The sequence below is a fragment of the Manis javanica genome, chromosome 15, assembly GCF_040802235.1.
Source record: "Manis javanica isolate MJ-LG chromosome 15, MJ_LKY, whole genome shotgun sequence".
Lineage (NCBI taxonomy): Eukaryota > Metazoa > Chordata > Mammalia > Pholidota > Manidae > Manis > Manis javanica.
The window spans coordinates 67361988-67384460 of NC_133170.1; the positions used below are offsets into that span (position 1 = coordinate 67361988).

General features: G+C 38.0%; 1 protein-coding gene and 1 non-coding gene across 3 annotated transcripts; both read left to right on the forward strand.

Moving 5' to 3' along the window:
- The first annotated feature begins 2526 nt into the window (after window positions 1–2526).
- ZCCHC8 (zinc finger CCHC-type containing 8) lies at window positions 2527–21556 on the forward strand. 2 transcript variants are annotated; one of them, XM_017649312.3, is made up of 14 exons: window positions 2527–2906; window positions 4178–4220; window positions 6465–6539; window positions 7842–7947; window positions 9071–9148; window positions 12474–12577; window positions 12695–12760; window positions 13322–13382; window positions 13826–13968; window positions 14262–14404; window positions 16486–16604; window positions 17903–17989; window positions 18250–18367; window positions 20156–21556. In XM_017649312.3, the coding sequence occupies exons 1-14, from the start codon at window positions 2708–2710 to the stop codon at window positions 20935–20937; spliced, it is 2124 nt and encodes a 707-aa protein (XP_017504801.1). In that variant the 5' UTR covers window positions 2527–2707; the 3' UTR covers window positions 20938–21556. The 2 variants fall into 2 exon arrangements, with proteins under 2 accessions (XP_017504801.1, XP_073079649.1); XM_073223548.1 differs by lacking the exons at window positions 2527–2906; window positions 4178–4220; window positions 6465–6539; window positions 12474–12577; window positions 12695–12760 and having other exon boundaries at window positions 7870–7947.
- On the forward strand, window positions 6690–6824 carry LOC118971712 (small nucleolar RNA SNORA9). The gene has a single exon (XR_005060302.1). It is a non-coding gene; the product is annotated as a small nucleolar RNA SNORA9 (small nucleolar RNA).
- Window positions 21557–22473: the final 917 nt, after the last annotated feature.

Consider the following 22473-nt stretch of genomic DNA (forward strand, 5'->3'; position numbering starts at 1 on the left):
TCCTTTGGAAAATATTTCCACAGTGTGGTAGCACAGTATAATGAGGGAAGACTGCTTATGGTGGTAAAACTTAACACCTTTATCTTTAAAACTGGAGTTGCTAAGTTTGGCTAACTTACTAGACATGTTTTTGTGATAATGAAAAGTGTATTATAAGGTGTTTAGTGTTACTAAATCTAACTTATTAGACATGTTTTTTGTAATTAAAGTTGTATTATAAGGTGTTTAGTGTATTTCGGGAAATGTAGTTTCCCAGGGCATAACTTTGTGGAGAAACGGCTTTTAATGCTTCTGTGACAAAGTCCAGTTTCTGTGGAAATGACACCATGGTTTTTCATTTTGGAGTTACAACAAATTTACATTTTTGTTTAGGTACACCACAAGTTTCATTAGAAAGTTTCATGGGCTTGTAATGCAATGTGGGTAAGAGCACATGTTAACTGCTGCTTGTATTTTTCTACAGTATTTTAGGAATTGCCTGGACACTATAAAAATGGTATGCTCCATCCTGCATTCATACAGAACAGTAATTAAAAAACTTTCAGTAGCCAAGTATAAGCTAATTTTAGTTAATAAAAATCTAAAATGACATCTATTTTTAGTTGAAATTTTACATTCTTATTTTCACACTTATTTTTGAGATCCAGTGTGTATCTTAAAGATGTGGCTAGGCAGGGCAGTAAGACTAGAAGACCATACATTGGACGATGATGTTAACAATTGGCTTTGGGGGTAACTTGGAAGGTAGTGTAGAATTTGGTAGTTGTGTATAGGTGGGTGTTAAGAAGGGCCAATTCAAAGACGTTTCCAGTTTGGGTGATGGATTTTGATTCTATTAAGCTTTATGGAATAATACTTTAGAGGTACCACAGAGATGGAAACAAGTCACTGTATCATTCCAAGGTAATGAGAATTTAATAGGCCAAAAGATATTTAAGTATATACTTCAATATAATTTCTATGGGACTCAATCCTAGTTCTACCACTGGCCTTTCATCAATTTCTGTAGTCGTCCTCAATCCCACCCTTCAGTTTCTCAGGACTCAGGCTAGACTTTTCTCACTTCATGCTTTGTTAAGCATCCTCATCACGGTTTCATTTACTTCCTATAGAAACTTGGGACTCTCAGATCAGACTTGTTCTCAGAACTTCACCCAAGATCCAACTGCCTAATAAACATCTCCACTGGGGTCTCAGATTTTGCCTTCAATATACCAATGACGTGTTTAAACCAAATGCTTCAAAAATTGCTTCTACCAGTTAGGTTACTTCTTTATTGCCTGTGAGGATGAAATTGCCTCAATATAGCCAAAGAAGGAACTCCCTATTTGCTCCCAAACCTGCCGTGCAGCTGTTATTCTCTCAGATGATCATGTATTCAGTTTTTTAAGTCAAGTCCTGGTAAGTATTCACGATCCATTTTCTCATTCTCCATATCCAGCCCTTCAATTGGCTCTGTTCTATTTTTTAAATATCCCCTGCTTATAAATGTTTTCCACTGCTATTGTCACAACCTTAATTCAAGCTAACATTTGTAGACTACAAAATACCTACTAGACCTAAAATTTTACTTTTGCTCCATCTCCAATTGTTTTTCTATAGTACAATCAGGACTGCATCATCAAAGTGAAAATTTGTGGGTCACAAACAACCTGTTCAAAATGTTGAAATTTCCAATTTTGGGGGTGGAGAGAGGATCCCTAATGTGATCTGTGAAGTACTAGCCTAATGGTCCAGGGTCATCTTGCTATGCCCTTTAATTCCGTCTGTTTCTTCAGCCTAGGATGCTCTTAATTCCATCCTCCAGTCAGCCACCAACTTTAGGTAAACTAATAATTAAAACCTCATTTCCACAATGCCCCAGTAACTCCTGCAGATTGTCAAATTTAATTAAAACCTCGTTTCCACAATGCCCCAGTAACTCCTGCAGATTGTCAAGTTTATGTTAAATATCCACAGCTTTGTTTTTATTTCACACATTAATGAATACCCATCAACAACCTCGAGCCAAGAGTGGGGACACATTTTTCTTTTGCTGAACTGCGGGCTCCACAAGAGCAGGAATTTACTTTTGCTCACTGTGGGCATCCTCAGGTCCTACAACAGTGCCTAGAACACTGAACATGGTTAGATAAATGTTATTGAACGAATGCGGCTGAACGAGAGAAACCATCGCAAACCCAAGACCGTTTTTCATGAAAAAGTGAAACAAGCCCAATACATTTAACTAGCTTATCCAAGATCCGATAGTCTGTGGCAAAACGAGTTCCTTATTCTCTTGCTGTTTAGTACGCTCCCCAGAATCTATGCAAGGTCAAGCATCGTGCTCTGATTTTTCTGTCTTTGGTGCATAGCAGGGATAATCCGTATTGTTTTAACACATTCTGAACGAGACCAGCTGTTTTAGAAAGGACCAATCCCAGTATGCAATGCAAACAATGAGTTAAAAGTCGCTTAGAAACCACATTTCCCAACATGCCATGCTCCCGAGCGATCTAGGAAGTGGGTATGGGTCGCCATTGCATTCTGGGAGTCGTAGTCTCGAAACTGGCATGCCCCTTGTGTAGTTTGGGCGGCCTAAGGTCTGGAGAAAACTCTACTGGATGGCTTAGTGCTGCCGGACCGAGAGAGCGGTGCCGCCCTACAACCTTCGCCCCTGGCCCGGTGGCCGGCTCCGCCTCTTCTCGAATTTTTCCCACAGCCCAAAATGGCGGCAGAGGTAGATTTTGGTGACCTAGAGCTTTTCGAGGCGTTTGACCACCCAGAGGAGTCGATTCTGAAGCCCATTCACACCCGCTTCAAGGACCACGGCGGCGGCGAGGAGGACGAGAATGGGGTTGCCGATGCGGAACTGCGGGAGCGGCTCCGGCAGTGCGAGGAAACCATCGATCAGCTCCGCGCCGAGAATATCCTTCCCGCTCGCTGGGCCCTGTCACTGGGACGTTTGGTGGATCCCTGCCTGGGAGGGCGCGGGCGGAAATTCCTAGAGGGCCAGAATTCTAAGTAATTTCTTTCGCCCTGTACCGCAAGCGGGCTGAGAATCTAGGGTTCGCGCTGCGTCAGATGTCCCCCGGGCCTCGGCGCTAACCTCTCCCTGCTTCTGGGATCGGTATCCAGAACTAAATTGGCTCCTTTCGTCCCCCAAACTGAGGCCGGTTTTTAGGATTATTTCAGATTCTTTCAAATGTTAGATTGCAGACTGGTCACCACTTGTCTCCCCTCTTTGGAGTCGTTTTCCGATTTCATTTTTTTCAGCCAAGCCAAAGTTGATGCAATCATGTTATGTGTTAGGAGATACCGGATACGTAGATCGTGGCGTTTATTTCTTTTTATGGCGGAGCAAAAGCTAGTGGTCTTAAGATGTAGGGTTGGGGGCCTTAAGGATTCGAGGCATGCGTAGAGAATTGGTTAATTGCTTGATGAAGATTGGGGATTCATTCTGATGTTCAACTTGGAGATAGCTTCTGTGTTGAAGGTGCATTGCAAAGCTTTACGAAAAACGCGCCAAAAAAGTTGACGTTTTTGCCTAGTAGTTCCGTGATTACAGACTTTCTAGCAAGTTTTGTTGGTATTTTTATTTACATTCTTAGAGGACTTTTTTCACTATATATACGATAATTTTGGTTCCAGTAGTTTTCCTTTTAAAACGTGTAAAAGACCCTTCAGAGCGGCTGGAAAATCACCTTCAAAGATTTTCAAAGTCTGATATTTTATGCATGCCTTTTCCTCTATATTTTTTAACGTAAAAATTTAAAATACAGATTGAAAGGATTGTACAATAAACAGATTTCCATCCTTGATTCTTAAGTTATTAACAGTTTGTTACACTGCATTTACTTTCTCGCATATCATGATGCTTTTGGCTTGGAAACTTTTCTTAAGTGAATGGCTGTTTAACTCTTGATGGGACACTGTTGTTTGAAGAACATTTATGTTCAGTCTTGTTAGTTTTGACTTGACCCCGTCTTTGAATGTATTGGGAGAAATGATAAAACTATTTTAATTTTTGGGTCTAAATTCCTAGCCCTGCAGCAAAACGGGAGCTCAGTGTGTCATCCTCCAAATATTTGTGGTCTTTTAATGTTTATAACATTCTGACACCCAAGTGAGAGTTAGTTAAATTTACGTTACTCATGATTCTGTTTAATGAGTGCTTAATTCCTTAACAAGGAATAACATCAGGAACTAAAAAGAAAATTGAACATTCTGATTCGACCAAGGTAGGAGATCTTGAAATTACACCATTGCTTATTTTTTAATCTGACGTTAATATTTAATTACAGCTTCTTTGTAAAAAGGATTGTTGGATTTCTGTATCGTTTTTTATTCAAGGTACTCAGAAGAAAGTAGAGTAATGGCCCTTTATTTTTAGTGTGTGTGGGTAACATTTGAATTCTCATAACTACATTAAACTTCCAAACTGACGTATTGAGTGAAAATATTTGTGAAACATGCAGAAAATTGACGTAGTGTTCAGAATAGGCAGGTTGTCAACCCAGTTGTTCCTGTTCAACAGATATTTCTAGGAAGTTAGAATTAAGGTTACAGTATTACTCTAGCTGAAGATTTATTTACACAATTAAAATGCATTTTTAAATAGAAACAATGCAAGATACAGCATTTTAGAAGAAGAGAGAGTAGTGTGGCTTTAAAAAAGTACAGGGAGTAGATTTGCATTCAGGTGTCTGGTTTTAACAAGATTAAATGCTGATATCACAATCTAAATTTATATTAACAGATCACTCTACAATATTGTGGAATGGTATTTCTAAGCTTTCAGAATTTGGGGGTGCCATGATGAAGTTTCACATGCACTTTTTTGTCCCTTATACCAGCTGGTGGTAACTGGCTACACTGGTGACTAAAAGTTTAAATTTTTAGAATTTAGCCATACTGTTATAGAACCTAAGGATGCCAAGAGTGAGCAATACCTCCCATACTGCACCACCCTTCCTCTGTGTGAGCATCCTTGGTGTATCTAAAACTCATTTTTGGTTAGATGTTAAATATATCGAGTACAAGTAGGATTTCATAACAATCATAATTTTTACATATTTAAAAATATCTAGATAGGCACATGTCATCTAATAGAGTTGATAATTTAAACATTAAATATTTATTTCAAAGGGGTTGTAATCGCCTGAGTTCAAATGAGTATAGTATTGTAGGCTTTGCCAGTATACAAGAAGCAAGTATTAGTATCATAAAAATGGAATAAATTATTAATTATTTGTAAAATTAGTGCCCTCAATATTGTTAGGCTGATAAAGCATTCCACAGAAAACCCAGGAACAAAAAGAAATAAAATCATTTAGATAATTTAGTTTAAATCTAATTTTTAAACTGTCATGATCAAAAGTTTCTCTTTTGTCCAGTAAACTGTATTTTTTTCCTTTTATGAGAAATTGCAAACATACAGAAAGTAGAAAGAACAGTATAGTTAAAATCCATATTTTCCTCACTTAGATTTACCAATTAATATTTTGGTGTATTTCCTTCCTCCAATTCCATATACACATTTTAGTCCAAATATTTCAGAATGTAATTTTAAAGCAAAATAGTTTTTCATGCATAGCCACACCACCATTGTCACAAGTGGCATGATTTCCTTAATAACATTCCCAGCCCCGTCTGTATTCAGATTTCCCTACCTGAATTTCTTTTTAGCTAATTGTTCGTACTAGATTCCAATCAAGACTTTTGCATGCGTTTTTAAAAACATGATGTATTTTTTAAAACTTAAGTTTGCACAAATTGAAACAAATCTCTAAACCTCTTCATGTTTTATTTCTTTACTTTATGTGAGCAGTTCCAAATACAGACTGATTTATTTCACATGCTGGACAGGTAGAGGGTAGGAGGCAGGTGAGAAGAAGAGGAATCAAACTCAGGTGGCTCCAGGGTACCAAAAGACTCTAGCAGCTCTCTAGGCTGCATTTTGGTCTGTGTTTTGCAGTATTTGAAAGTCAAATCCAGAAACAGTATACTTTTTAGATCTCTAGTTTAGAATCTTGTACTTGGGATAATGGGATGTGTTCTGCTGTCCAAGAGTCTATCCATTTCTTTATGAAGTGTTTCATTTTCCTATATATTTCCAAGCCATATTCACCCGGCTTCTTTCAGAAATAGATTCTTGTAACCTGCTGGTTTATCCAGACCTTCCCTCACCCCAATTTGTAAAGACAGTACCCATTAGGTAAAGAAATCTTTTGGTTTTTAATTTTTTGTGACATTTAAAAAAATATCTTTCTTAAGGGATACCTCTGTATAAAACTTAAGTAGGTAATATTGGTGAAAACTCAGATTTTTCTGAGAAAGCTGGAGTTCTTGGTGGCTCTTGATCTTATTTATAAAATACTGTATAATCTTTGGTACTGAAGAATTACCAAAGTTATATGTTGATATATGCATATACAAGTTTTGCTTTAATATATTCTAAGAATATGTTTTAATTTCTGTTTTAGTGGAATATTGATGAACAATACTAAGTTAGATGGACCTTTACTACAGATTCTATTTATGAACAATGTTATTTCAAAGTAAGTCATTTTCTTTTTGCTAAATATAATGAGTTAATGTGTTTATCAAATGGTGTCTTCTGTAAGTCTACTGTTTGTAGGTATTACTTTGTTGGCTATCTTCAGAGCTTACCCACAAGATTTTTCTTTTTTATTATTGAAACCAGACCTTTGCAAGCCTTCCAGCATGTTTGGTTTTAGGATAACTCAGTGCATTCCTGTAGTGCTTGCTAAAATGTTCTGAAATGATTTGAAGCTTTGCTCTGGCCCTTCCTTAGAGCCTGGTCATAGACATTTCAGATCGTTGCCTGCCCCCACCTGAGTCACTTGATGATATCATTTTATATGCTGAGCAAGGTGAAGTAGGTAAAGAGACCCATACATAGAATGTAACCTGGGTGGCAGGCCCATTCCGTACTTTATCTGAGCACAGGTGGATCTTGAGGCTCTGAGGGGTGGGGGGGCGCAGTGGGGAGAGCAGCAGCAGCAAGGTGCTGGGCAGCACTGTGGTCACGATCAGATTAAGCTCGGCATCTACTCGGTGCAGGGCAACAAAAAAAAATCTGCATCTACTCTAGCTCATGGCAGTCTAATTTGTGCACCATTCACCTGGTAATTTGCCTGCAGAAATCATAGAATGTCAGACCTAAAGAGACTTGAAGGATCAAGTCTGTGAAGAGGAAGTTGGCTGCCCAACTGCAGCCTACCCTGGTCTCCTTTGGCACGTCCCAAACTGAGCATTAAAGAATGTTTGGTGAATGTGGTTCTTAACCTGGAAGAGCTGGAGAAAGTAGACCTCAGTAGTTGTTCTCACACTGCAACTTGGTTTAATTTTTTTTCCAGTTTAATGTTTATATAGGTACTTCCTTATATACGCGTAGAGTCTCTGGGAGGGAGGAGGATACCGAAAAGCAGTGCATTGGCTGACTTTGTGTTGCAGAAATAAGTGGCTAGGAGACAGGGTAGAAAGGAAGCTTTTCATTATGTAACCCTTTTGCTTTTTTTGGATTTCAAATCCATTAAAATGCTTTATGTATTCAAGAATTAAATATGTAAAATTTATAAATGAAAGTTAGTTATTAGTGCAAATGTTTGCCAACTGTTATATATGCCAAGCACTGTAGTAGGTTATTACAATCATTTTATTAACTTGGCAACAATGTGTATTTTTTCCTAAGGAATAGATTCCGAGTGTTACAGAGTCAGCAATTTGATAAACCTCTGAAGAACAAAAATAACAAAACTTAGGCATGACATCTAATAATGCATAAGACTTCAATTGATGCAGTGTTTGGGTTCTGACCATTTTGTCCTCTTATGCAGGCAATATCATCAAGAAATAGAGGAATTTGTATCAAATTTAGTGAAAAGATTTGAGGAACAGCAGAAAAATGATGTGGAAAGGACTTCCTTTAATCTTTTGCCCCAGGTATTTCAAACTTAAGAGACTTTAAGATTAGTAAATTGTGCCTTTCACTTTCAGCTACTAGGCTGCGGGGATCCTCTTGGATCAAAACCAAAGTGATTCAGATTATCTATTCAGCCAGGTTTCTTTCTCTGCAGTCTGACCTGTACAACCACTGGGCTTTCTTTTGGATTATGGCTACTTTTCTTGGGGGAGTTACATTCAGACTTGACTACTCTCAAAATTAAAGGCCATTTCTTTTCCATACCCTAACTTGGACACATGATTTTGGCAGAAAATTACTTTTAAGTGGTGAGGGGTGTAAAAATTCATATTTCTGGAGTTTATAAAAGATGGATTCTCTTTATCTAAAACCAGTAGGTTCATGTGCCATCCTTTTTTTTTCTTTATATGTGTTCTAAAGAAATCAATACCATGCCCAGAGATATGAAATATCACTATGAATATTAGAGCATGAATTTATGTTTAAAAAATCAAAATTGTAATTTCTGGGCTTTTTTCTTTAAAAAGATAAATAGAGTCTCACAAGTATCTTTAGCTATTAATCCTGAGTTTGGAGAATGGAGTATTCTGATCAATTAAAGGTTTTATCACTTTTAGGTTTCACCTACCATATACAATATTTAAAGGTTTAAGAAACAGAATGCATTTTAACATAAAAACCATCCCAAATATTTAATATTTGATCCAAGAAACACTCCAGAATTTTGTAGTGGCTTGAGGTCTATGAGAGTTTTATTGTCAATATTGACCAGTAATATAAAATTATAAATTTTAAGATCTTTCTGGTTATCTGATTTCAAGATAAAGTCTGCCTTGCCAGTTTAAGCCTGGTAGTTCCATAATTAATACTCATCAACACAAAGTTATAATGTATGCTAATACCTCAGATGATGCTTTTGTATCTTTTTTAGTTTTCCCACTTGTGAAATTACTTTCATAAACATTCCTAACTTGTAAGTTCACCCCAATTATGACAGTTATGTATTCAAAACCTTATGTAGCTGAATGGTTATATACTAGAAAATCAAGGGGTATATTCAAATTCCTAATATTTGAAATTTAAAGTTGTTTGAAATCAGTAGACTGTTTCTGTTTGTAACACGTGTATTTTTCTTTGTATTAGCCATCCAGTGTTGTGCTAGAAGAAGACCGTAGCACAGAAGAATCCTGTGCCGTTCAAAACAACAAAGAAGCTTTTAGTGTAAGATTGGGCATTTTAGTTTTGAATTCTGCAGATACATGTTTCCTAGCCTATGTCATTTGGGTGGCATTTAAATGATAAAGTGATTCAGTCATATGTCATCAAATGATCACATTCTTTCATTAAAAACAGTGTAGACTTCAGACTATCAGTGTTACAGTTTGCTTTGTAATAACTACTACATACACAGTAGACACACTTTAGAGGACTTCATTTTTGTCCTGATCAACCTCTTCGTTTTTATATTCAAAAACCTTGGATGAAGATGTAGAAAAGCATGCTTATTGAGCTTACAGGTAGATGAAACAGAGACGGAAAAATAGCTAATATAACAGATGGCAGACAGGAAATTAGAAATGTTGACAGACTCAAACACTGGATGAAAAACAGAAGAAGCTTAGCAGGAATGAACCCACATTTAGGTCATCCAGTACCTGTGCAAAATTCAACAGTATCAGTGCCATGTGGTGGTGTGATTTTGCAACTTAATCTTTTTTTTTTTTTAAGAAGATAATATAATCATGGATTCTCTTAAAGGAAGACTAGTTTTTATGCTTATGGAGTATTGCGCCCCATTGATAATACTAATTTTAAAGACAAGGGGCTGCTGGGATGATGAAATGCTCACAGCCTTATTGAAGGGATTTACGAGGGATGTCACATCTTTGCAAATGTGATAAAAACTTATTTGTAAAAGGTTTCATTTTAGATCACCTTATGTGCCAAGTGACAGAACTAGGACCAGTCATTGGATTGGCTGCAAAGAGACCTTTCAGTACAACTTTTAGAAAGTGGAGATTTCTATGAGAAATGTGAAAAAATGGTATATTTCATTTTAAAGAAGTGAATTCCACATTTCCAGAAAAATCGAAGACCAAGTTGCTGTCAAGGCACTTTAAAAAAGATGTCTGAATTTGAACTAGATAACTTTTCATTTACCTTTGAACTCTTAAGGTTTTGGGATTTCATGTACCTATTAATTTGGTCCTTTAATAAGTACTAATAAATATTTACTATGCACCTTTGTGCCAGGGGCTGTGCTAGGTTTCAGGGACATGGCAATGAGAAAAAAGGGAAAAGGAAATTACATCCTCTCATTGAATTATATCCTACTGGGAGAAGGCAGTACTCTGGAGAAAAATATAGCAGCATAAGGAGTTAGTAACTGGTTTGTATAATAAGAAGTTAGTAGCAGCCTTTTGGAGCTAAGACCTGAAAAAACTGAGGGAGTGAGCCTCCAGTTTGGGAGAAGAGTTCTCCAGGGAGTAGGCAAAGTCAGTGGAAAGCCCTGGGGCACAAGCCAGCACATTGCTCCCTCTATGCCTGGGTTATGTTCTAAGCTCTTTAGAGATGCTACTCGGGAAGGTACTAGTCTTATTCTCATTTTACAAACAAGGAAACAGACAGACTTGCCAGGGGTCTGTTAGGTAGTCAGTGGCAGAGCCACAGTTTGAGTCCAGGCCTTGTGACTCCAGAGTGTGTGATCTGCATCCTCACATGGCCTTGCAGGCCACGGTGAGGACCTTAGGTTTTACTCTGAGTCAGATAGGAAACCATGTGAGGATTTTAAGTAGAGATGTGACATGATAGGACTTGAATTGGTAAAAGAACTGTTGGAAAAGTGCCTGTAGCTGGTTACATGTAGAAGCTGGAAACTGATCAGGAAGTTCTTACGTTAATCTCAGGTGAGAGAAAATGGGAGCTTAGTCTGGAGTATAGTGGTGGTGATGAGAAGTGATGAGATCCTGGATATACTTTGAAAGTAGAGCTAAGCAGATGTGTTGAGGAATTGGATGTGTAGACATGAAAGCGAGAGTGTAGTCAGAATGACAAGTTTTTGGCCAGAGCACCTGGAAGAATGTCATTACCTTGTCTGGGGGGGGAAAGCCTGGTGGGAAGAGCAGGTTTGGAGGGGGATTGGAATCCAGTTCAATTTCAAATAGGTGAGTTTGAGATTCCCCTTACATGTCCAGGGAGAGCTGTCAAGTTGGCAACTGCATGTATGTGATCGGACTTAGAGTCAGAACTGGGCATGCTTGTTGGCTTATAAATTGTATTTCATACCATGGGTCTGGATGAATCATGGAGAGAGTGCACGTAGAGAGCAGGACTAAGGACTGAGCCTTACAGAAGATGGAGAGCTGAGGAGGATCTAGCAAAGATGACCAAGAATTGGTCAGCAAGGTAGGGAGAAAACGAGAGAATGGTGTCCCAGAGGCCAAAAGAAGATTTTGTTTCTGGAAGTATGGAGGAATCACCTGAGTCGATTGTTGCTGATAGGTGACAAAGACTGGAAACTGCTTGTTGAATTTGGCCACATGGGGCTTACTGGGGTAGGGGCAGGAGGGGTGGGGGTGCCTCTGCTGTCAAGTAGCTTAGTGCAGTGATAGGAACAGAACCCTTACTGGAGAGGTTCAAGAGAGAGTGGCGGTGTAATTAAAGAAAAAAGTGGGGGACTGTTCTAGATCAAAAGAGACTTAACACAACATTTAAATGCAAGGTGTGAACCTTAAATCCTGACTTGTTGGGGGGGAAGCTGTAAAAGATATTTTGGGACACTTAGGGAAAACTGAATATAGATTGGATATAGATGATACTAAGGGGGAATTAATTTTCTTAGGTGTGACAGTGGTTGCAGGAGAATGTTCTTCATTCTTAGAAGACCCATACTGAAGTGTTGAGGGGTGAAGCATCATGAAAATAGGCTGTAGCTGGTTATGCGTGGAAGCTGGGAGCCAGTTAGGAAGTTACTGTCATAATTTCAGATGAAAGAAAATAATAGCTTAGACTAAGATGACAGTGGTTGTGGTTACTTTATTCAAATGGCTAGGTAAAAAGAAAGTGTGTGTGTGAGCGTAAAAATACCAATGAACAATTGTCGAATCTAGGTAGAGAGTACATGGGTGTTCATTGCAGCATTTTTTTCTACTTTTATGTATGAAAAAATTTTAACTGGAGGGAAAAGAAAAGCAAGTGGAAGGAAAAGAAATGGAAACAATATAGACAACTTTTCTGAATTGTCTTGCTGCAAAGGGAAGCAAAGAAATGGTGAATTGAATGTGAAAATTGGAATTTTTATTTTTTAAGTCTGGAGAGAGTACAGCTGATAGTAATGAGCTAATAGAGAAACTCGGTGATCAAGGAGACAGGAGAAAGCGGAGATGCAGTTTTACACATCAAAATCTGGCTCCTTTAACTAGGAAGTTGATTATATTCTAGTAATTTCATCCAAAGCCAAATTGTTAAAACAATTAATCATAGTCTTACATTATTCAATGTCTTTTTTCTGCTTAAATAGCAATATTTTTTGACTTGTTTTCTGCAGGTTGTAGGAAGTGTCCTGTATTTTACTAATTTTTGCCTTGATAAATTGGGGCAACCGCTACTAAATGAAAACCCTCAGCTTACCGAAGGATGGGAAATACCCAAGTATCCTACATAGTGAATGAAGATCTTTTATGCATCTTGCCATTAAGTTCACCTTTAAAAAAATTTACCAAATTTTACAGACTTATGATAACTATTCCTTAATAAAATTCACTAAAGGTACCAGCAAGTCTTCAGCCACATTGTTTCTCTAGAAGGGCAAGAAATACAAGTAAAGGCAAAAAGGTTTGTGGGGAGTTGTTTTGTTTTCTTCTTTTTTTAATCAAAACCATAAACTCTTAGTTTGAAAAGTTAATATTCTTTATTGCTGGCTTGCTATAAATAAATTGCAGATTAAGCTAGAATTTTAATACATACACATATATTAAATGTTTAAATCAGCCATCTGTTTATGGAATTCATTGGTTTACACCTAATGTGCCTGGGTGGGTGGAGAGGTGTAACTATTGCTGTCAGTTTGATTGCTGTCTCATAACCATCTGTCCCTCTCCAAGTTACCTAAAGGAAGTGTACTCTGTTTGCCTCAGTTCTTCTGTTACTAACCACTGACAAAACTCAGAGGTAACACATAGGGTTCTTGGTTAAGAGACTTGGTTAAAAGTACTGTGAGTTTAAATCACTAAGTACAGGAGGTAAAAGTATACCCATTATTGCAGATGTTAGTAATCTGGTATCTGCGTGCTTTCTTGTCACTTTGATATACTTTGCTATCATATAGAATATTATTGATTTGCTTTTATATTTTTCATTTACACTATGAAAATCTTTGTTTTTTTGACCAAATAGGCCAAAGCCTCACTGTTTCAATTGTGGTTCTGAAGAACATCAAATGAAAGATTGCCCAATGGTAAATTTTTCTCATATAAAAAAATAATAACTTTGAACCAGAACTTCTAATGTTTTCAACACATTTATGGCATGTGATAGGAAGAAACTTCCTGTTTACTTTCCTGTAGTCATTGAATTTGAAATCTTTTCAAATTGATATTTTAAAGAAATTATTACAGTGCTTTATATTTGAGATCAATGAAACATTATGAGAGTTAATTTTTAGACAGCTTATTATAAAAACTTGATTTTATGTTATGATAATGTTAAGGTAGTAAGAAATTAAAGTGACCGCTTCTCTTACTTATTTTTCTCAAATACCACCACCCTCTCTTTTATACTTGTTCCTAATACAGTAAAACTAGAATAATCTGTTTGCTCATCTAAAATAGTACTTATTTAGTTTCTGAAGTATTTCTAAACTGCTTGATACCATTCTTTTCAAATGCATTACAATTTTAGCCTCGGAATGCTGCTAGGATAAGTGAAAAGAGAAAGGAATATATGGATGCTTGTGGTGAGACAAATAATCAGAATTTCCAGCAGCGATACCATGCAGAAGAAGTAGAAGAAAGATTTGGACGATTCAAGCCAGGCGTTATTAGGTATCTCTGTCACTCTACCGTGGAATGCCATTTCTATTTCCCCAGTATTTGGAACATTCTCTCTGTCTTTAGGATTATTATCAGTATATAAGTGTACACTGGCCCAGCTCTAGATAATATACATCAGTTTATTCAAAACACTAATTGAAATCTTAACTATGTACTTGTTAGGCACCTTGCCACATGCTCTGTGACCTAAGACAGAGGATTGTTTTAAAATGTAGGAACAGTTTGTGTTTTCATTTAAACAAGACAAGAATACAGTATTTTCTTTCCCTTTTATTTTTAATTAGTGAGGAACTTCAGGATGCACTGGGTGTGACGGACAAAAGCCTTCCACCTTTTATATATCGGATGCGCCAGCTTGGATACCCACCAGGGTGGCTCAAAGAGGCCGAATTGGAGAATTCAGGGCTGGCACTCTATGATGGAAAAGGTATGGTATGTTAGGTTAGATAAGTCAGCTTAAGTGTTTTTTCAAATTAGAGAATCACAATAAAGTGTAATAGGAATGGCTGGCTTATTTAGTATGTTTGCTGAGTTAACAAACATGTAATGATGCTTCCTTTGCTTTACAAGGAAGAAAGTAACACTTCATTGAGAATGATCGGATAGTTATATGGATGTGCTCAATGACTACCTAAACCGAAGCATCAACTCTCTAGCTAATTCTTACAAGCCCCTTGCCTTTCTCAGTAATGAAAAATAGAAATAAATCCATCAATGCCAGGAGACCCATAAAATTTAGAATACATAAAACCTCTATTAATTTGGAATTCTCTTGTGGCTACTCTAGAAAAATATTCACACGTGTACAAGGAAATGTGTGTGTGTGTATTTTTGTAGCATCTAATATGATAGTGCAAAATTGAAAACAATACTAAGGCCCTAAAAGACAATGGCTAAGGAAACCGTGGTATATCTCGGCTGTGGAATGCCTGCGGTACTCAAAGAGTGAAGCAAATCGGTATGAGCTGACATGGCAAAATCTGTGTGCAAAACCAAGTGAAAAACAAGTTGGTTAACTTACATATTATGATGCCATTGATATTAAATTAAGAAAAAAAGAAAGAAAAAACCCACATGGATAAAAAACAGTGTTTTCTCTGAGGAGGACTTATTTATTTAAAAATTATTTTTAAAAGATCTTAACCGAGAACTCTCTAGATTTCAGGAGTTAGACTTACAGAAACTTTCCCTGGCCACTTAATTAAGTCTCTCCTTTGTGCATACACTGGCCTTGCCGGTCTTTAGCACTGTACCATTTCCTTCATACCTATCACAGTTTTTATATATTTTTTTCTGTTTTCCCAACTAGATTGTCAGGTTTGTAATTGCTAAAACCATACCTGTTTTGTTCACCACACCTATATATCCCCTAGCATGTAGCACAGTGCCTAGAATGTGGTAGGTATTAAATAAACATGTACATTTTTTTGAATTAAAAAAGGTCTGAACCAACATAAAGCAAACTCAACAGTGGTGACTCCCTAAGAAGGGAAAGAGAATTGGGCTAAAGATTTTAGTTCATCCCTAATGCTCTAAATCTTTTAAAAATAAAAATGTTTCTGTATATTTGGTAATTAAAAATAAAAATACTTCCTAAACTTCACCAAGCCTCCTCTTCTCAAATAGTACCCAAGAAATTTAGCACTGTCCTTTTGCTAAATCCCCAAGTCATGCTAACATTCAAGTTACTATTTCTACTTTCTGCAGGTGCTTGTTTTTCTGTTTTTTCTCTTTCTTTTCTAGTTTGTCTAAATAGGGATTCTTTGGACAGAAAATTGTGGATGATTAAGAGTCTCTTCAGTCTCTTTTAACCATAGGTTTTCTCTTCACTGTTTTTAACAAAACTGTGTATTTTATCCTTTATACTGCCTGAGATTTTGCTGATACAGTCCCATGGTGTTATTTTAGCATGTCCCTCTGTCCCTGTTCATTTACTGTGAATTGTGATGGAATCAGCTGTTGGTGATACTTGTTAAAATGAGGGTTGCAAAGTGGTTACATATCCTCAGTACTTCTCCTCATAAACCCTTTGATTACCTTAGGTTTATAGACATAGGACTGGAGAAATAAATGCATGATTTATTTAGTAGTTTTCAAAATAATAGTGTTTTCCATGTATCCTTTTCTTACCTGTACTTTTAATGAGTATGTACCTTTTAGGGTTATTGTGAAGATGAACCAAGTTAATATTTGTAAACTGTTTAAAATACTATCCAGTGCACAAGTATTACATAAATGCTTATTAAATAAAAACATCACGGTAGAGCATCAGGCATAAATCATTAAGAGCAGTACAAAACAGACTTTCAAGCAACCCTTGGAAGAACCAAAGTTTCCAAGATCTTAAATACTTATCTCATGTTGTTTGAGAATTCTAATCTCATGGTTCAGAAAAATTACAATTAATTATGTTGCTGTGAATGTAAGCACTTTCCAGGTCTACTTCCAATATAAAGAGAAAGATTTATATTGGCTTCTAGCAATATTGGTTTCTTTTGATTGTAATAGATGGTGCTCCTGGGGAAACAGAAGCTGGAGTACAACAGAATAAAAGCATCACTTATGATCTCTCAAAATTGGTAAACTATCCAGGTTTTAATACATCTACTCCCAGAGGAATTCCAGATGTAAGTATATTGGGTTTTTTTTGTTCTTTTGAGGTGTGACAGTATTTTGTTAAAGATGGTTCATAATGTTAGCTTATGTATCTGTTACTTTTACTTAAGGAAATATATGTGTTACTTATGTGTTTAACTTTTTTACTTCCCTTCAGTTGACTAGACTTTTAGGTGAAATCTCGTGTTCATTAAAAAACAAAAATCCACATTTTTTTCTGATTTTATGCCCTAAGAAAAGGAGCTAAAATAGAATGGCTAGATTCTATAAATCTAAAACTATTCCAAAATTGAAAGATTTTTTTTAAATACAGGATGGTTCTGAGGTAGTATTTTAAGTTTTACAGAATTACTTGGGAAGTAAATTTCTGCCTTAGCAAATCTAAGTATACTGTTAACTTCTTTTCTCATTCTTTCTTCCCCTTCAACATAAAATTTCTTGCCCTATATGAGAATGTTTTTCTACACTGACTCTTTTCCAGCTCTTACATTTCAAGATTCAACAGCTAACTATTATGATGGTGTAGTGGTATTTTAATACAAAATGCATTCAAGGTGTTCTTAGGAACTGGGCAGTAGAGAAGAAGCAAAAGGTCTGAATTTAGAGTCTAATAAATAGATACAAAGACAAGTGTGTAATTAATTAAGGGCTAAATTGCATGAACAAATCACCAGTGCCTCTGCAAGTGGGTCCAAGTGCCAGCCTACTGAGAGTCCCCTTGGGGAGCTCCTTGGAAATGCGTATTCCTGAGTACCACGTTTAGACTTGCCTGACTTGACCCTGGAGTCTGTGAGTTGCACTAGAGCCCAAAGTGATCCTTCTTAAGATGCACTGTTGAAAGTGTTATTGGAGATGAGAAACAAGTGATGTGAAACCTTAAAGATGAGTACTCAGTTTGAAAGGGAAAGAACAGAAGGTGGGAAACTCAGCATGAGTGAATGGGTCAGGAGAAAGGAGCCCTGAACAGTTAGCAGGGCGAGTGCATCATGGGAAGGAGACAGCCAGGTGGGCCAAAAGAAAGTCCCTGTCCTTCCTGCCTAGAGCCTCTCCTTGTAATAGGGAGAACCTTTTTGAGGCAAGTGATTTTGTCAAATTGTTTTTTATTCAGTCCTGATCATTCTGCAGGCAGAGCTGGGTTTTTTTTTTTTTCCTTCAATGCACCAGTATTTTCAGTAATTCACAAAAAATGGAAAGTGCCATATGAAGCAGAAACGTAATTAAAGACCTCTACATACTTCCTTTGAACAAATCTCACAGTATGACATTTTCCAAATACAGATGTGTTTTTTCCGTCTCTTTCCATCATTAGGAGTGGAGGATGTTTGGTTCCATACCAATGCAGGCATGTCAGCAGAAGGACGTGTTTGCCAATTACCTAACATCTAACTTCCAAGCGGTAAATAGATTTTCAGGGTGTGGTTTATAAAAATGTATGGCGTGTGTCTTTGGGAATTTGAAACTCATTAGCATCGTATGCTTTTTCTTGCTTTGTATGTAAAGCACTGTGTTTTCTGATGAGTCGAAAGAGGTGGCTGCATTCATCCATTGCCTAGACTTCACGCCAGAGTGGTTTTCTACCTCATGTTTAAGTGGCAGGTGGAGGTGAATTCTTTATGTGCCCCATCTAATGAGTGTTTGGTTTGGCCTCTCCACTAGCCGAGTGTGAGGTCTGGCAGCAAGCGGTCTTCGTTTCAGTCTAGTCCTGGCAGTCCCAAGAAGCACAAGAGGGAAGGCAGCTCGGCAGCCTCGCCTGCCGACATGGAGCTCGACTCAGGTAGGTTTTATCCCGTGGTTTTTATTTCATTGAGAAGATAGGATGATATGTTTGTCCCTGCATTCCAGAACTATATAGTGAACATTTTACTTTATCCTTGGTGATCAGAGCATCGCCACTATTACTGATATAAGCTGAGTTGGAAGACATAGCTTGTTGCAAGGGCCACTTGGGTCGGTTAACCAAGTTCCTGAGCTGGGCAGATCAACCCACCCAGACCCAGCAGTCTTTGGTTGAAACTGGCGCCTCAGATAGGGTCAGTGCTCTGAGACAAGCAATGGAAAGAAGGGCAGAGCTGTAGCAAGCTTTCCTGGTTATTCCTCCAGCTGTATTAGCTCAGTAAGTCGCTCCTTCTGCCCAGGAAAGGAGACCATGGGGAAAATCTATGCCCTGAAAATCCAAGTGGAACAAAGGCCTTGAAGCCCTCTGGTCTTCTCTCGCTTTTTGTTCTCTTTACCCTCTGGGCTTAACCATGGAGTCTGTGGTTAGCCAGGATTGGGACAGTCCTTTCAGCAGATCCTTGGTCAGGACAGTCATGCTTTCACCTTCTGAGTCCCCCTTCAGCCAGTACCTGCCACTCTTTCTTTGGGCTGCCCCTTAGGACTGCTGATGAGTAGCTCAGATTTTGCCCCCAGAAGGCTCTGGTGTGGATCAGAACTTCGTGTTAATTGGAAAAACTCCAAGGCCATTCTGAATCTAAGACAGAAAATCCGTTTTTTGTAACAATTTCCCAGTCCAAATTGTGCCCAGCTACTTTGGTCCTGTATGACATGTCAGATGTTCTAAAGTGAGATTGAATGGCAACATGAAGATAAGATGCTTTCAAATATGCTAATAATAAGATGCCAGCAATATAAACTGCCCCAGATTTGAATATGAATCCTCCCTCCCTGCCCATTTGCAAAGTTGCCAGGGAGAATTGAAAGATCATAAATTAAATCCCTTTAAAGTCCAAAGGAATTAAAGTCCAAAATGGAGTTATTTTGCATGAGTGACTTCAAAATCCAAAGTCAGACCCCAAACCATTTCCCCAAATTTTTTACTTTGCTTAGTTTCAGCCACAGGAGTTGATACTGAGTAGAGTTCATAGCCTGGACTTTGAGCACCCACAGCCTTACTCAATATCCAGTTTCACTTCTAACAGGGTGAAAGAGTTATAGGAAAGAGAAATATTACAGCCTTTGTCACATACCTATGAAATTCAGAAAATGAGCAATTCCCCCTAGCCCCAAAAACAGTTGTGCCAGACACAGCTGTGTTCCCAGAGTGCAGCACTTCTCAGGTCTTTTCAGAGCTACATGAACCCACAGTTCAAACATGCAATCTAGACTAGAGGTACAGAATTGGGGAATAGGCTGGGAACCCTGCCCTTTCTCCTCAGCTTCCTCTTCTTCTGCCTCCACCCACTTGGCAATCCAGCCAGAGGCCCTACTGTGTTCTTCCACAGACCCAGCCCTTCAGTTCCAGCAATTACTAGAAACTACCCTATATCTGCACGCCATGCTTGCTCTCTCCTCACTCTGTCGATATACACAGCATGCAAATGGGTTTCCCAGGGTGGGTGCTTAAGGTTCCTGTCACCACAGGTCCCCAAGCTCCTCCTGCAGGTGTTCTGTCAGGTGGATTGAGAACATTAGGTGGCAGTCATGGTTGCTGAGGATCCAGTTTGCCCCTCTCGAGCCAGTTATTTTATGGTCATTGAATCTCTGGATCCATCTGACTCGAATAAAAAATGTTAGTAAAACCAAATTCTGCGAGAACTTAAAGTATCTTATTAACTTATTTCAGATGCAGAGGTACCGCATAGTTCCCCGAGCAGCAAAGGTTTTCGGTTTCAGCCGCCACTGCCCCCTGGCACACCTCCTCCACTACCGCGGGGAACTCCTCCACCCATCTTCACTCCTCCGCTCCCCAAGGGCACCCCACCACTGACACCCAGTGACTCACCCCAGACCAAAACAGCCTCTGCCGCAGTGGACGAAGATGCACTGACTCTGGAGGAACTCGAAGAGCAGCAGAGGCGGATATGGGCAGCCCTTGAGCAGGCCGAGAGCGGAAACAGTGATTCTGATGTTCCTGTCGACACACCTCTAACTGGGAACTCAGTTGCCTCTTCACCGTGTCCAAACGAGCTAGACCTCCCTTTCCCAGAGGGAAAAACATCTGAAAAGCAGATGCCAGATGAGCCTGAGGTACCAGATACTTGTGCAGAGAAAATGGAGGTTGAACATGAGTCCTTGAGTCCAGATTCTGAGCCTACATTGCTTTGTCAGAAGGAAAAGGAAGAATCTGCTCAGGAAGATCCTAAAGGTGCTTTTCTTGATAATGGCAGTGTTGTGTCAAACTGTGACATTAGGAATGGGGGCAGCCAGAAGCTCCATGTAGACACCAGTCCTTCAACAACCACTAAAACTCATAGTCCTATACCAGACATGAGCAAGTTTGCAACTGGAATAACGCCATTCGAATTTGAGAATATGGCAGAATCTACTGGAATGTACCTCAGGATAAGAAACTTGTTAAAGAACTCACCGCGAAACCAGCAGAAAAACAAAAAGACTCCTACATAACTGCCTGACCTTAGCACCAAGAGCTATTTAATTATCTGTAATGTCGTGTTCTGTTAATTAGTATTAAATGGACAGAAAATTGTTTTCCTATTTGTCCTTGCATTGTTTAAAAATCTGTCCAAGGCTTAATTGTGGCCTAAACTCAGGCCTATTTTAAAGAATGGAAAGACTGGGCTTGCTGGCTTATTATATTTTATTCTCACTGATAAAATCTTGGGGGGAAATGTGTAAGTATGAGCTGGTTTAGAGCTCGTTTGTTAAGGTTTATACTACTTTTGGATTGTGAGTGTCCATCAAGAGTGATAGTTTTTATGTCTTTTGTACATTGTTTTCCCTTTCTACGTTTTGCTAATTATCCTGTATATAAGTTTAATATATCACTTTTTAAAAGAAAAAATTCTAGCCATTTTAAATTCGTATTTCAACTCCGACAACCAAATGAGAAAAATCAAGGAGCAGCAGCTGTATCCCACTTGGGGTATTTTTGTAAGTGATTTACATGCATTGATTTTAATAACACTTTTACTTTTTTGTAACTTCATTCTTCGTATAAGTTTGCTATACAGGTTTGTCCATCTTTGTGTACAAAGGTTTAATAAATTAGTTTTCATATACATAATCCAAAATTTTGAATTCAAAAAAGTGATTCACAGTTAAATTAGTATGTCCAACCTTGTCAGTTTGGAAGTAAATCGTGTTGCAAAAATGAGTGGTAGCAAAGTAAGTGTAAAAAATCTCCAGTCTGAGTGTTTTCATTGGATTTCAGCCTAAATATAGAAACAGTAGAATCTTTTAAAGTCATTACTCTGGTAAAAAAAAAAATGGAGGGCAGCTAACCTTTATACAAAAATAACTTTCTAGATTTGAACCCTGAGATGATTAATAGTTAAAAAGTAGATATAAACAGATTGCTTTTAATTGTAAGATATATAAGATAGAGCTGAAACTACATGTTTTTTCTTGTTCTGTGGAATGCCATTACATCTTTATAGTGAGGTCCATGAAAATAAACATTGAGATGATCAACTTGAACTTTAGTCTCAGGCAGTGTTATCCTGCTCTCAGGCCAGCAGAGGGAGCAAAACATAACCCATCAAGATTGTTTCTTTTATGAGAACCTGATCAAATTCACTGTACTATAAACTGTAAAGGGAAGGAATACCATATGAGAGGGGCAAGTTTCTTTTCAAAGCCCTCACACAACATGTCAGAGATTGAATAAAAAATAAAATCTTTGGCTTTTTTCTCTGAGTTGATGTATGTAATAAAAATAATCCTAAAGAAGTTGACATAGTGCTTTCACATACATTATCATGTAAATACATTATCACCACATTGTATTTGTAACAAGGAAGTTTTGGTGGCACAGAGCAGTGAAAGGGATTTGTCAACCTGAAGTGGTTGAGAGGCCATTGTTCAGCCACAGACTTGACTATTCCCTAATCATAGAGTAGTTGTTTAAGGGCCCTTTCAGCATTGCACTAGAATACCAGAGACACCTAACAGTTACCTCCTTGGCATATGCCACAGGTGTCA